The following is a 14,230-nucleotide window of genomic DNA, read 5'->3' as shown; positions in this document are numbered from 1 at the left end:
ATCTTCCCCACCTAGATCAGACTGGCCTGGACTCAGAAGGGACTTTCCATTGTAGTTAAAAGGTAAGTAAGCAAAAGGTTCTTACCAGCCACCATTGCCATTGCAGATACCTACAGTTTTTACAACAGGTAAATTCCACAGTTCTCACAATTTCTGAGCCCAGTTTGAGGAGTTGCTGGGAATTCGCACAGCTGCATTGCTTTAGATTAGGAACACAACATGTGACTTCCCACTCCTGACCAATCCCCTGTGAGCCAAGCTGTTATAGATATCGCTTTGATATATTGATTTCCTTTCTTTGGGATATATACTCAGAAGTGTAATTGCTGGATTGTATGGTGATTTTATTTTTAGTGTTTCTGAGGAATCTCCATACTGTTCTTCATAGTGGATATTCTAATTTACATTCCCACCCACAGTGTACATACAAGTGTTCCTCTTTCTCCATTTCTTCACCAGCGTTTATTATATAATAATCTTTTTGATGAAGACTATTTTAACTGGTATGAGATGACATCTATTGTGGTTTTGATTTACATTTCTCTGATGGTTAGTGGTGTTGAGCACCTTTTCATATACCTGTTGGCCATTTGTTTGTCTTCTTTTGAGAAATATCTATTCAGATCTTTTGGTTATAAATCCCTTGTCAGATAGATAGTTAGCAAATATTTTCTTCGATTCTGTGAATTGTCTCTTCACTTTGTTGATTGTTTCTTTCGTTATACAGAAGCTTTTCAGCTTGATGTTATATCATTTGTCAGTTTTACATTTTGTTTCCCATGTTTTTGAGGTCATACCCCCAAAAATCTGCCAAGACCAAAGTCTTGGAACATACCCTCAATCTTTTTTTCTAGTTGTTTCATAGATTCGAGTCTTAGATGCAAGTCTTTAATGCATTGTGATTTGTCTTGTTTTTGTGTATAGTGAGAGATAGGGTTCTAGGTTTATTCTTCTGCGTATAGTTACCCAGTTCTACCAGCACTGTTTATTAAAATGACTGTTTTTTCCCTATTGTACATTCTTAGCATCTTCATTGAAAATGAGTTGGCTGTAAATATCTGGATTTATATTTGAATTCTCTATTCTGTTCTATTGGTATGTGTCTGTTTTTATGCCGGTCTCATGCTCATTTGGTTACTATAGCTTTATGTTAACATTTGAAGTCAGGTAGTGTGATGCTTTCAGCTTTGTTCTTTTTGCTCAAAATTGCTTTACCTATTAAGAGTCTTTTGTGGTTCCACGTGCATTTTAGGATTTTTTATCTAGTTCTGTGAAGAATATCATTGACATTTTTACAGGAATGTCAATGAATCTGTATAAATTGCTTTGAGTATTATATTCACGATATTGATTCTTCTAATCCATGAGCATGAAAAAACTTCCCATTTTTTGTGTGTTCTCTTCAATTTCCGCCATCACTGTTTTATTGTTTGTTTGTTTGTATAGATCACTCACCTCTTTGATTAAATTGATTCCTATGTATTTTAGGTTCTTTTTTTCTTTCCAACTTTTAGGGTCAAGGAATACACGTGCAAGTTTGCTACATGAGTAAATTACATGTTGTGAGTGTTTGGTGTACAAATACTTTTGTAACCCAGATAATCAGCATAATACTCAATAAATAGTTTTCCATTTCTCACCCTCTTCCCACCCTCCACCCTCAAGTATACCCCAGTGTCTATTGATCCCTTCTTTGTATCTATGTGTACTCAATGTTTAGCTCCCATTTATAAGTGAGAACATGCGGTATTTGGTTTTCTGTGTTAATTCACTTACAATAATGGCCTCCAGCTCCATCCATTTTGCTGCAAAGGACATGACCCCATTCTTTTTTATAGCTGTGTAGTATTCTATGATGTATATGTACCACAGTTTCTTTATTTATCCCACTGTTGATGGGCATCTAGGTTAATTCCAGGTCTTTGTTATTATGAATAGTGCTTCAATGAACATATGCATGCATGTGTCTTTATGACAGAACAATTTATATTCCCTTAGTTATATACTAAGTTATGGTATTGCTGAGTCAAATAGCAGTTCTATTTTAAGTTCTTTCAGAAATCTTCAGGTTGCTTTCCACAATGGCTGCACTAATTTACATTCCAACCAGCAGTGTATATGTGTTCCCTTTTCTCCACAATCTCACAAGAATCTGTCATTCTCCACATTTTTATAATAGCCATTCTAATGGCTGTGAGATAGTGTCTCACTGTGGTCATGAGTTGCATTTCCCTAATGACTAGTGATAGTGAAACTTTTTTCCTGTGCTTGTTGCCCACCTGTATGTCTTCTTTTCAAAAGTGTCTGTTGATGTCTTTTGCTCACTTTTTAATGGGGTTATTTGCTTTTTGGTTGTTGATTTGTTTGCATGCAAACATTTTTTCCCATTCTTGGTTGTGTGTTTACTCTGTTGATAGCTTCTTTTAATGTGCAGATGCTTTTTAATTTAATTAAGTTCCACTTAACAATTTTTGTTTTTGTTGTAATTGCTTTTGGAGTCCTTGTCATGAAGTCTTTGGCAGGGCTGATGTCCAGAATAGTATTTCCTAGGTTTTCTTCTTGGATTTTTGTAGTTTTGGGTTTGACATGTAAGTCTTTACTCTCTTGAGTTAATTTCTATATATGGTAAAAAGCAAGGGCCATTTCAATCCTCTGTATATGGCTAGCCAGTTATCACAGCACCATTTATTGAATAGGGTGTCCTTTCCCCACTGCTTGTTATTGTTGGCTTTGTCAAAAATTAGATGATTGTAGGTGTGAGGCTTTATTTCTTTGTTCTCACTTGTTTCATTGGTCTATGTGTCTGTTTTTAAACAAGTACTATGCTGTTTTAGTAACTGTAGCCTTGTAGTATAGTTTGAAATTGGGTATTGTGATTCTCCTAGTTTTGTACTTTTCCTTTAAGATTTATTTGACTATTCAGACTCTTTTTTAGTTCCAAATAAATTTGGTAATTTTTTTGAATTTTGTGAAAAAATGCCATTGATAGTGTGATAGAAATAGCATTGAATCTGTAAATAGCTTTTGGCAGTATGGCCATTTTAACAATATTGATTCTTCTTATCAAGGAGCATGGAATGTTTTTCCATTTGTTTGTCTTATCTCTAATTTCTCTGAACAGCGTTTTGTAATTCTCATTGTACAAATATTTCACTTCCCTGGTTAGTTGTGTTTGTGGATATTTTATTCTTCTTTTTTTTTTCTATTTTGAAGCCACAAAAGCATTAATAGCATTTCTATACACCAATAATGTCCAAACTGAGAGCCAAGAGAACTTGATTTGGCTCTCAGCTTGGACATTATTGGTGTATAGAAATGCTACTAATTTTCATACATTAATTTTGTATCCTGAAACTTTGGTGAAGTTGCTTATCAGATCTAGAAGCCTGTAATAGTCAGGGTTCTCTAGAGGGACAGAACTAATAGGTTAGATGTATATATAAATAAAGGGGACTTTATTAAGGAGTACTGACTTACACAATTACAAGGTGAAGTCCCAAAATATGTCGTCTTTAAGCTGAGGAGTAAGAAAGCCAGTTTGAGTCCCAAAACATCAAAAGTAGGGAAGCTGACAGTGCAGCCTTCAGTCAGTGTTTGAAGGTTCAAGAGTCCAAAAGCTGAAGAACTTGTAGTGTGATGTTCAAAATCAAGAAGTATCCAACATGAGAGAAAGATGTAGGCTGGAAGACTAAGCCAGTCCAGTTTTTCCAAGTTCCTCTGCCTGCTTTTATCCTAGCCTCTCTGGTAGCTGATTAGATGATGCCCACCCAGTTTGAGGGTATGTCTGCCTCTCCCACTCCACTGATTCAAATGTTAATCTCCTTTGGTAACGTCCTCACAGACACACCCAGGAATGATACTTTGCATCCTTCAGTCCAATCAAATTGACTCCCAATATTAACCATCACAGAGCCTTTGGGCAGAGATTGGGATTTTCTAGGTATAGAATCATATTGTCTGTGAAAAGAAATAGTTTGACTTCCTCCCTTTCTATTTGGACGCCTGTTATTTCTTTCTCTTGACTGATTGCTCTGGCTACGATTTCTGGTATTTTATATTCTTTGTAGCTATTACAAATGGGATTGTTTACTTCATTTCTTTTTCAGATTGTTCATTGTTGGTGTATATAAATACTACTAATTTTTGTGTGTTAATTTTGTATACTGCAACTTTACAGAATTATTAGTTCTAACCATTTTGTTTTTGGTGAAGTCATTATGTCTTTCTAAGAATAAGATAATGCTGTCTGTGAATAAGGCTAATTTGACTTTTTCTTTTATAGTTTGGATGCCCCTTTATTACTTTCTCTTGCCTAATTTCTCTGGCCAGGACTTCCAATATTGTGTTGAATAAAACTGGGGAAAGTAGGCATTCTAGTATTATTTCAAATCTTACAGGAAAGGCCTTAAATGTTTCCCCACTCAGTACAATAACAGACCCTTTAAAGAGAAAGGATTTGGAGATATAGGTATGCTGCAAACACCACAGAAAGGAAAGCAAAGAGATGATGGCATCAGAGAAAAGCCATATGAATATCCCAGCTGGGGGTTGGCAGCGGATGTGTCCAAACTTAGAAGTGAATCAGGAGAGCTTTAAAGGCTAAAACCCGCTTCAACAGGGCATGTTGGAGCCACAGCCCATTCCTAAGCATAGCACCCAAGATCAGCAACTATAGACCAAGCAGGTGATTGCCACATCACTCAGGTTGCATAGATAGGGATATATTCATGCATTTCAAGATGCTGAAGGAACCAGCAACTAGAAGAGGAAAAAGGGAAAGCTCCATAAGGAGCAAATCATGTCTCCTTCCCAAAGGAGAAAGACTGGGACTGGATAGTTGGATCTTGCCAAAGTCACGGGGAAAATCTTCAAATTAAATTTTGTGAGTTAATTTTTTAAAATGAACAGAAATGAATCCTTTAAAATGAAACAAACCCTGGCAGGGTTGCTCATGCCTGTGATTCCAGCACTTTGGGATATCAAAGATGAAGGATTGTTTGAGCCTAGGACTAGCCTGGGCAACATAGTGAGACCCAGTCTCCACAAGAAATTTTAAAAATTACCCTTCTCCTTTCTACAACAGTCTCTCTAGCTGGCAAAAACACAGGGGATCCATTATCTTCACCTCCCAGAAACGACAAACAGCCCTGACCCTCCCTCTGACCCCACTCCTAACCTGGCAGTTCCTAAGACAGCAGGTCACCCAATTCGCTTTCCCCCTATTTAAGGAGAATAAGAAAGATTGACAAGTCCCTGCTTAAGCAGACATTTTAAAAATAAGTATCTATTTCCCTCTCTTTCAGACAGCACCACGCCTTGTGAAGATTCTTTTGGCACCTCCAGCTCTTTGGCTTCCTGGGAGCAAACATCTCTCTCTCCGTGCCAACTGTACCTTCTAAGACAGGCTGCCTTAAACACTCTCTGCAGGAAGGCATCGAGTACCCAGAGAAGACAGCTGACTCTGAGTGGTCTCTCTCTAGTTAGCCTTTAGGGAAATAGTTGGCCTTAAACATAAATGCTTTCTTGAATTTAAAATTTAAACCATGAAATGACTTTCATTTATAGCTTTGAGCCACTGAAATTCCAACATGAAAAATTCCAAACAACATTCTATTATGTACGCATATACAATAAGTTCAAAAGGCATTTCTAAAATTGTTCTAATTGTGAGAACAAAATCTCAGTTTAAGCAATAGAGTGTCCTACCTGAGAATTCCAAGAAAAGAACCTGCATGTTATGCAGAGGCAGCACTCGCCAATGAGTCCCCAGAGGTTAGAGGATTTCCAGGCTCTGTTAGAGGATTAGTGTTCTATTTATGCTTCCTGTCTCACCATTTCAACATATGCTCAACATTGGTTTTTACAGGGACCATTTATACTTTACAAACTATATCCAAGAATAAGAGACAAAGAAATTGTAATGAAATGCAAAATATTATGATTCTCAAATTGTCTGAATTGAGCCTTCAAGAGAGCATGCAAAAAAGGAATATTGGCTTTCATTCCTAAAACAATCAAGTGATAATATTTTTAAAGCATCATAATTTGAATGCCCAAAGATTTTTTTTAAATATTCAGCTTTACTTATTTTGCTTTTTTTTGCTAATAAAATAAAAATGATTTATTTAATGTTTATTCTTCTTTTACAAAGTTTGAATGACTGTAGGAATCACATTTTGATAATTTTTTTTGATTACTACTTGATATGATCTGAGACTATTATTTATTTATTTGTTTGTTTATTTAGAGATGGGGTCTTGTTGTGCACCAAGGCTGGAGTGCAGTGGTGTGATCTCGGCTCACTGCAAACTCCGCCTCCTAGGTTCAGGTGATTCTCCTGCCTCAGTCTCCCAAGTAGCTGGGACTACAGGTGTGTGCTACCAAGCCTGACTAATTTTGTATTTTTAGTAGAAATGGGGTTTCACCATATCGGCCAGGCCAGTCTTAAACACATGACCTCAGGTGATCTGCCTGCCTCGACCTCCCAAAGTGCTGGGATTACAGGTGTGAGCCACTGAGTCTGGCCTGAGACAATTTATTTTAACCATCTACTTAAATAGAAATGTGCAGGACAGGTCATTAGTTCTAATCATTATTTCATCAACTCATCATTTTAAAGCAGTTTCATCTGCACTTGAAGAAAGCTGTCTCACGTTAAGTAACAGACTCCCTCTAGTGGATCAAGATGAGAGGAGCAGACTGAGTATTTTTGGGTTTTGTTTTGGATTCCCCAAAAACCAGACTTGGTTGGGTTCAATTTATCAAGGCTCCAGGAAGCAGTGTGTGAACTTCTTTGTTGTTTCATTTCATGTGCATTGTTGCCTTTTATTTCCATCATGGTTCTCTTCATCCTTAAAGTTATTTGGCCAATAAATATTTATTGGATGCCTGCGATGTGTCAGGCATGTTTCCATGCACTGGAGATATAGCCGTGAGTGAAGAAAACAATTTGAAATCCTGTCTTTGGGAAACTTAAAACAATATCAGATTATAATAATCATGTGCTTTCTACATGCCAGATTATGTTCTTAGTGGTTTGCGATTATTATTGAACGGAGTCTTCCCAACAACCACGTTTGAAAAGTGAGAAGCTAAGAAACTTGGCCAATGATGGACCAGAACACCTCAGGAACTTCTCTGGCCATCCGGCCAGTTACAGACAACCCAAAAATTCTGAGTGGCCCTGTCTTGATTTTCACTTGATTTCACTTTTTTTTCATTGTCTGTCTTCTCCAACTAACATCATTATAACCCTAGCACCTGAAACTTGCCACTGGGTTCTCCAGAAACACTTGGCTAAGATGATTTAAGAATAATAAGATAAATGAGCAGAGAGTCAAACTCTGGACTGACACCAAAGCCCTTCTCACCAATGTCTCTACTACCTGCATCAGTGTCCAGAAAGCAGAAAGCAACCACTTTCTGGAAGGCTCAGTTGAATCATTTCAGAGCTCTATGTCGGCTCCCTTTTCTTAAGGAGTGGGTGAAGAAAATGCGTCTAATAAGATCTGATTCTGTAGAAGATCTTAAAATCTTTAGGCCTTTTCCTGTTTGGAAAAAAAAAATGCACCTCTCTGCCAGTGCTCATTTAGTTTTACATAAACGTGCTCTTTGAGGCTGAAGCAAATTCGACTGATTTTCAATGTAGACATAAAATGTGAAAATTGTTCTTCAAATTATTTCTAAACAGAACTGACATGAGAACTCTCTGAAATCATCAGAATTGTCTATTTTGGAAAACTTGGATTTATCAAGTGAATCTTTGACCAACAACTGTTCGAGAACAATAGTAGGAATACCACATTTTTTAGGATTTGACATTTTCAGTGATCGAGAATTACTATATTTTGTAAATGAAAATACCACCTCTGAAAACAGAATGCTGTAAATAGAATGATGGATTTTGTTTCCAAAGTCACTGTACCAGAGAGATGTGAAAATAATAAAAGTGAGATACTTCCTGGAAGTTATCTAGGAGTAAATGCAGCTGCTAGCGCCACTGGCAAGTAGTCTTAGGGAGACAGGGAAGGAGGTTAAACAGGTTCTTATTTGCCAACTCTCCTGGGTTTTACCATTACAAGAAACAGGGATAAGTCAAAGTGTCTTCACTCTTGGAGGAATGTATTCACCTGAAAGGACCTATTCTGCTTTTGGCAGCTATCAAAAATGACAATCAGAGAGGGACAGATTCAAAACCCACTAGGGATATCATCTACAGGAATTTGGCAATGATTAGGGAGACGGCGATGCAGGACCAGATGTGGAAATTCGTTCTTTTGGGGACATGATGAACTTTAAGCAAGTATAGGAAATCCGGGTAGAGATGGCCAGAGGGCAGCTCTAAGAGCCACCTGAGTTTGGAAATGGAGAATTAAAAAGATTAAGAGTTGTCTGCTAAAAGGTAATAGTTGACATTGTGGAAGAGGTAACTGCATAAAGGCAGAAGGTTAAGATAATTTATAAACAATTATCTTTAGAGGATCTTAGTGTGGATCCATCCTATTGAAGAAAGATTGATCAAGGAAGTTGTCATATGAGCTGGGCAGAAAGGAGTTGCCCTTGAGGTTGCAGGGTCAAGATTGCACCACTTGCACTGCAGCCTAGGCGAGAGAGCCAGACCTTGTCTCCAAAAAAAAAAAAAAAGTGAGGAACCCTTTTAAAGCATGTTGAGAAAGTATTTTTTGAATGGGTGACGGGCCTTTTAATCTTTCAGGAATACATATAAGCATAAGTAGTTAGTTTGTATGCGGAAGGTGTATGAAACTCAAAGTTGCTGATACCCACTTCTTTGTCTTCAGCGAGGGCTGTCACTGCATCTAGCATGGCTCTGATGAGACACTGCAGCGTTCCTCATGGCAGAGCACACTGCCTTCTGACACACTGTATTACGCTACCAAAAACAACAATCAGGGATTTAACAAAATGTGGTTGTTAAATCAATTTTATATTATTACTTTTTAATCTTCTAAGTATTTGTCACAGGACTTTAAAACCATATATGTCCCTCCCATTCTTTGTCTTCTTTTGGCTTAATAGTTGTTAAAACATTTTTTATAATTAGTGCCTGTACATTTGATTGCAGACAAATTGGTGATGCTTCTAAACTGTAACTATAAATCTCTAGAATTCTGTGAATTTCAACATTATTTGAAGTAGTTCTTCACTTATATATACATGTGTTGTAAATATGTAAAATACTTTTAGCTTAGGAAGTGTTCCAAAATACAAACTACTCCCAGTTTGATATCAGTGAGTTTGAATTATGACAAAATGTTGACAACGTTGTGTTTAATTTTATATAACAAGCTTATTAAATACATTTTGGTGGAAAAAAAATAAATGAGCTGCTCTTGCATGTGCAGCAAAACCTGCTGTGAGTAGAACCTACTGCCGATGTAAAGGAGCCCATTTGCATGGTACCATTTTGTTACTTTATAGTAGTTATTTCATCTATCATTATATGCTCTGTACCATTATTCGCCAGTAACCAAGTAACTTAAGAGTGTAATAGCTATCAGTCAAATCTATTAACCTTTCCTTGTGTGTTTAAAAGTCATTAGCAGCATTCTGGCCAATTGCAGAATAGTAAATATTGAAAGAGTTATCTTGCCATTTTAAGTGTTTTCTGGCTAGAATAAATATTTGCTTAGGTTGTAGCACTGCCTGGATAATCACGGTAAAAAGGCAGGATCAACCTCCAGTGCTGAAACAAGGAGGAGAAATTAGCAGGGACAGGAACAAGTTTTATGGTGGACTTCTCTTAACCTACTCTTTAGGTTTGTATTTTAAAGGGGAATTATCATTGTCTGCTCACATTACACAAGGCATTAGTAAAGCTAAGCAAAAAAAGCAAATAAAAAAAGGTTATTTTAGGACAACAGTTTAAAACACACATGCGCATGCACACGAGCACGTGATGATCCTGAATATTGCCAATCAAGAGGCCCAGCCTGATATTCAAACTTCATTAAATTCACAGAGGTGCTTCTTCCCTCCTTGTTAAGCTTTTTCTGTACATGGAGTTTTGAAAGATACGCTTGTCAATTGATTCTTCACAGTTTTTTCTTCATTTCACCCTGATTGTTTTCTCCACAGTCAAATTATGATGATAACTGACAACCAGCTTCTTACTGAGAGAGGTCAAGATATCAGTTTCAGGTGGGATAAAGTGCTTTCAGAGTCGCTATTTTTATTTTATATGTAAAAACTTCCTTGATAAACCTTTCTCCAAGAGGTGAGATCTACACTAAGTCGATTCTCTGAGGATTCCTCTGATTTCTGATGTCTGATTCCATCTTTCTGCTTTACTGTGAATACCTCCTGTCCTGCAGTGTTAACTCTCACCTCTCAGCAGACAACTGTCAGTCTTTCTAATTCTCCTTCCCACACTCAGTTGATGATTCCAGCTGCCCTCTGGGTATCTCTACCTTGATTTCCTACTCTTACTTGAAGCTCAACATGAGCCAAGAAGAACTCATCCCCAAATCTGCTCCTGCATCACCATCTCCCTCTTACATCTCCATCCAGCTGTGCAATCTAAGGCAACCATGTCACCTCGGTGAAGCTCAGTCAACTCATCTACAAATAAGGCTGAATTATTAGATGATCTTTGATCCTGTGTAAGATGCATATAACTCAGTGATGATATTTCCAAAAGGAAAAAAGAAACAGTAGGCAATAAAGTATGTGTTATTCAAAACTAACAGATTTTGTTGAACAACCAAAGTTACGATCTTTAGTGCAAACAACTACAATAAAGGTTAGAGAAATGCCATTTAGTATAGTGTTAACTATTAAAAGTGTTAACTATTTAAAGACCTCAAAACTCTAGCTTTGCTTAAAAATGTAAACATAAAAGTAAGGATAAATATTTGCTTTTAATTTCTTCATTTATGAAACTGTGATTACAGAACGGCTCTGAGGTTTGGAGAGTAACAGTGGCATGCTGATTTTGAAACTCCTCATTATGCATATGAAAAATAAAATCATAAGGAGGACAAATGAAACCCACATGACCTGTTCTTTCAGCACTTCTAGGAATCAGAAAACGCAAATCTGAAACTACCTGTAAGTACAAGAGCAAACAAATTAATTCTAACAGAATAGAGGAGAAGAGGCAGAAAAGACTTTGTGAGGAAGAGCAGGGAGAAGCTGAGGACCCAAAGGGAACACCGAAAAAACCACCCTCAGAAAAGAATAAGTCAGACAATAAATACAAAAACACTGAGCACAGATCAGCACTTGGTAAGGCACAGTCCAGCTGCCTCAAAGAAACTGTGATTCTGGAGGAGAATCAAGTAAGACAGAAGAGATGGTACCTCTTGGAGACCAAGAAGTGAAGGAAAAGTTGAAACTAAGAGTGAAAAATTAAGGATCCTACCGAAATCAATGATAAACAAGACAAGCCAACCCTGCCTACCGCCACCACTCAACAGATATTATAAAGGAAACTGCACAGAAGGGCAGGACTGACAAAATACAGAGCTGAACCAAGGAGCCCTGATAATCAAATGAATCAAAACAGGAAAAAGTAGAAACATCCACATAAACCTACTGCAAAGCATCAGACATTGCTAATAAAAATGGGTTTCTTTTTGTTCAGAAGTCTCTCAAGAAAACCAACAATGTGAACCATGAGAACACATGGATGCAGGGAGGGGAACATCACACACCAGGGCCTATGAGGGGATGGTGGCAAGGGGAGGGAAAGCATTAGGACAAATAGCTAATGCATGCAGGGCTTAAAACCTAGATGATGGGTTGATAGGTGCAGCAAACCACCATGGCACAGGTATACCTACGTGACAAAACTGCACATTCAGCACACGTAACCCAGAACTTAAAGTAAAATAAAAATTTTTTTAAATTGCTGCTATAACACATCAATAGGAAATAAAAAACAGCATTCTATCTTTTACAACAACAACACAAAAACAATGAAGCAGAAGAAATCTGAAAAATCAATACAATCTGAATTAAATATCCTCAAACAAATACTTCTGGCTGTGAATATGAAAAAAAATTGTTAGGTCAGAAATACAGAGACCAATAGCAGAAATGAACCTAAAAATTAAATTAAAAAAAAAAGATAAGTGAACTCAGGAAAGAAATGGGAAGAAAATGAAGAATAAATTACAAGGTGCCCAAAGGGGACAGATGCAAAAAGAACTTAAAGGAAATCAGGAAGACACAAGGAGATGGAATATTTGTACTGGTGTCTCTGAAGAAGAAAATGATAACCAAAGTACAGTAATATTTAAAACTATATCTCAATAAAATTTTCCATAAGTAAAGAAGATATGTACCTACACACTAAATAGAAAATTGATACAGAATAAGCAATTCTAAGATATCCTTGTAAAACTATTAGTTAAGACTTCAGGATCATGGTAACGGAAAGAATGAATTTGTATGTGAGAAGACATGAGTTCCGGGGTCAGGGGTGAATGCTAGGGTTTGGGTGTTCATATCCTCCGAAGGTTATGTTGAAATTTAATCTCCAGTAGCAGTATTGAGAGGTGGGGCCTTTAAGAGAAGATTGGGTTACATGGGCTCTGCCTTTGTGAATGGATTAATCCATTCATGAATTAGTAGTTCATTGAGTTATTATGGGAATATGACATATTGTGTTATCATGGTAATACATCTTTATAAGAACAGGAAGAGAGACCTGAGCACCCACACTCTGCCTTCCTGCCATGTGATGCCCTGAGCTACCTCAGAACTCTACAAAGAGTCCTCACCAGAAAGAAGGCCCTTACCTAATGCAGCCCCTCGACCTTCAACTTCTCAGAAATAAATTCTTTTTCTTTACACATTACCCAGTTTCAGGTATTCTGTTATAAGAATCAGAAAACAGACTGAGACAACCTCTTTTTGTGAAAAGTTAAGAATTCAACTCTTGGGTGATACAGGAGCTACAACAAATTATAGAAGTCATGAAATATACTTATTATAATGAAAACAATAAATACCTGAATGTATGGAAGACATTAAAAGCAGTGATCAGATAAAATTTCATAGCCTAAAACCTAATATTTTCTACAAAAGGGAAAAAAGAAAACAAAATGAACAAAAAGAAAGTACAAGGATGAAAACAATAAGGTAGAAAAGAGAAAAACAGTACATAAATCAAAATCCTGGTTTTGAAAAAATAAAACCAATAAACCACTATATAACGAGACTAAAAACGTGAACAAAGTAAAAAAGCACAAATACACAAAATAAGAAGTGCAAGGGGGAAACAATTATTGATAGGGAGAAGCCAGAAATTGTTTATAAAATTCTACCTTGCAGACCTCTATGCAAATAATTTGAAAACTTAAAGGAAATGAGTAATTTCTTAGGCTATGGAAATGTTCCAGATAAAAGTGGACTAAAGAAACATGACATCTAAATGTAACGCCGACCCTAAACTGAATCCTGCACCAGTGGAAGGCAAATGGTATAAAAGACATTATTAGATCTACTGACAAAACTGACAAGACCGAATATGGATGGCAGATTAGACAAAAAGTAAGTTTGTGAGGTCAATTGTACTATTGTTATAGAAAAAAAAAATTCTTGAACCCAGGAGGTGGGCGTTGCAGTGAGCCAAGATCATGTAATTGCACTCCAGCCTGGACATCAAGGGCAAAACTCCATCTCATAAATAAATAAATAAATAAATAAATAAATAAATAAATAAATAAATAAATAAATTCCTATTCTTAAAGAGCCATGGTATATATACCATACCCTAAAAATGATTAGGAGAAAAAAAATGTCTCTGTACACTCACTCACACACATATAAAGAGAGGACAAGAAAGAATAAATGATAAAGCAAATGGAGTAAAATATTCACAATAGGCAAATCAAGAAAAAAAGGCAATTGCTCTTTGTACTATTTTATTTCCACAACTTTTTTATGTTTGAAATTATTTTCAAAGGAAACATTTCAAAACTACATTACAAAATTAGAATTATGGTACTAATCTCATTTCTATTAATAAATATTTCATTTCTAAAAGAATATGTATTATTTTAAAATGTTAAATGATCTAGAACTTTAGGTGGAAAATGAAAAGAGCTTACCCATGGATGGAAATGCAGGAAAGTTTCTCCATATTGAAAAGAATAGTTCTTATAATTTCTGGGGTTCTGCAGTGGTCCAGCTTGGTCACCAAGAGTGATTTGGTAACATCTGAAAAGGAAATGTTTTAAATAATCACTAGATTTTAATAATTAGA

General features: G+C 36.5%; 1 protein-coding gene across 1 annotated transcript in view; it reads right to left on the bottom strand.

The window, feature by feature from the left end:
- Window positions 1-5,768, bottom strand: part of FABP12 (fatty acid binding protein 12) — a 74,345-nt gene extending 68,577 nt beyond the window's left edge. Inside the window, exon 1 of the mRNA XM_035277091.3 lies at window positions 5,707-5,768. Within this exon, the coding sequence (XP_035132982.1) occupies window positions 5,707-5,734 (28 nt within the window). The 5' untranslated portion in view covers window positions 5,735-5,768. The remainder of the gene's footprint in view (window positions 1-5,706) is intronic.
- Window positions 5,769-14,230: the final 8,462 nt, after the last annotated feature.

Source organism: Callithrix jacchus, chromosome 16 (assembly GCF_049354715.1).
Source record: "Callithrix jacchus isolate 240 chromosome 16, calJac240_pri, whole genome shotgun sequence".
Taxonomy (NCBI): Eukaryota; Metazoa; Chordata; class Mammalia; order Primates; family Cebidae; genus Callithrix; species Callithrix jacchus.
This window is presented reverse-complemented; position numbering and strand designations above follow the sequence as displayed.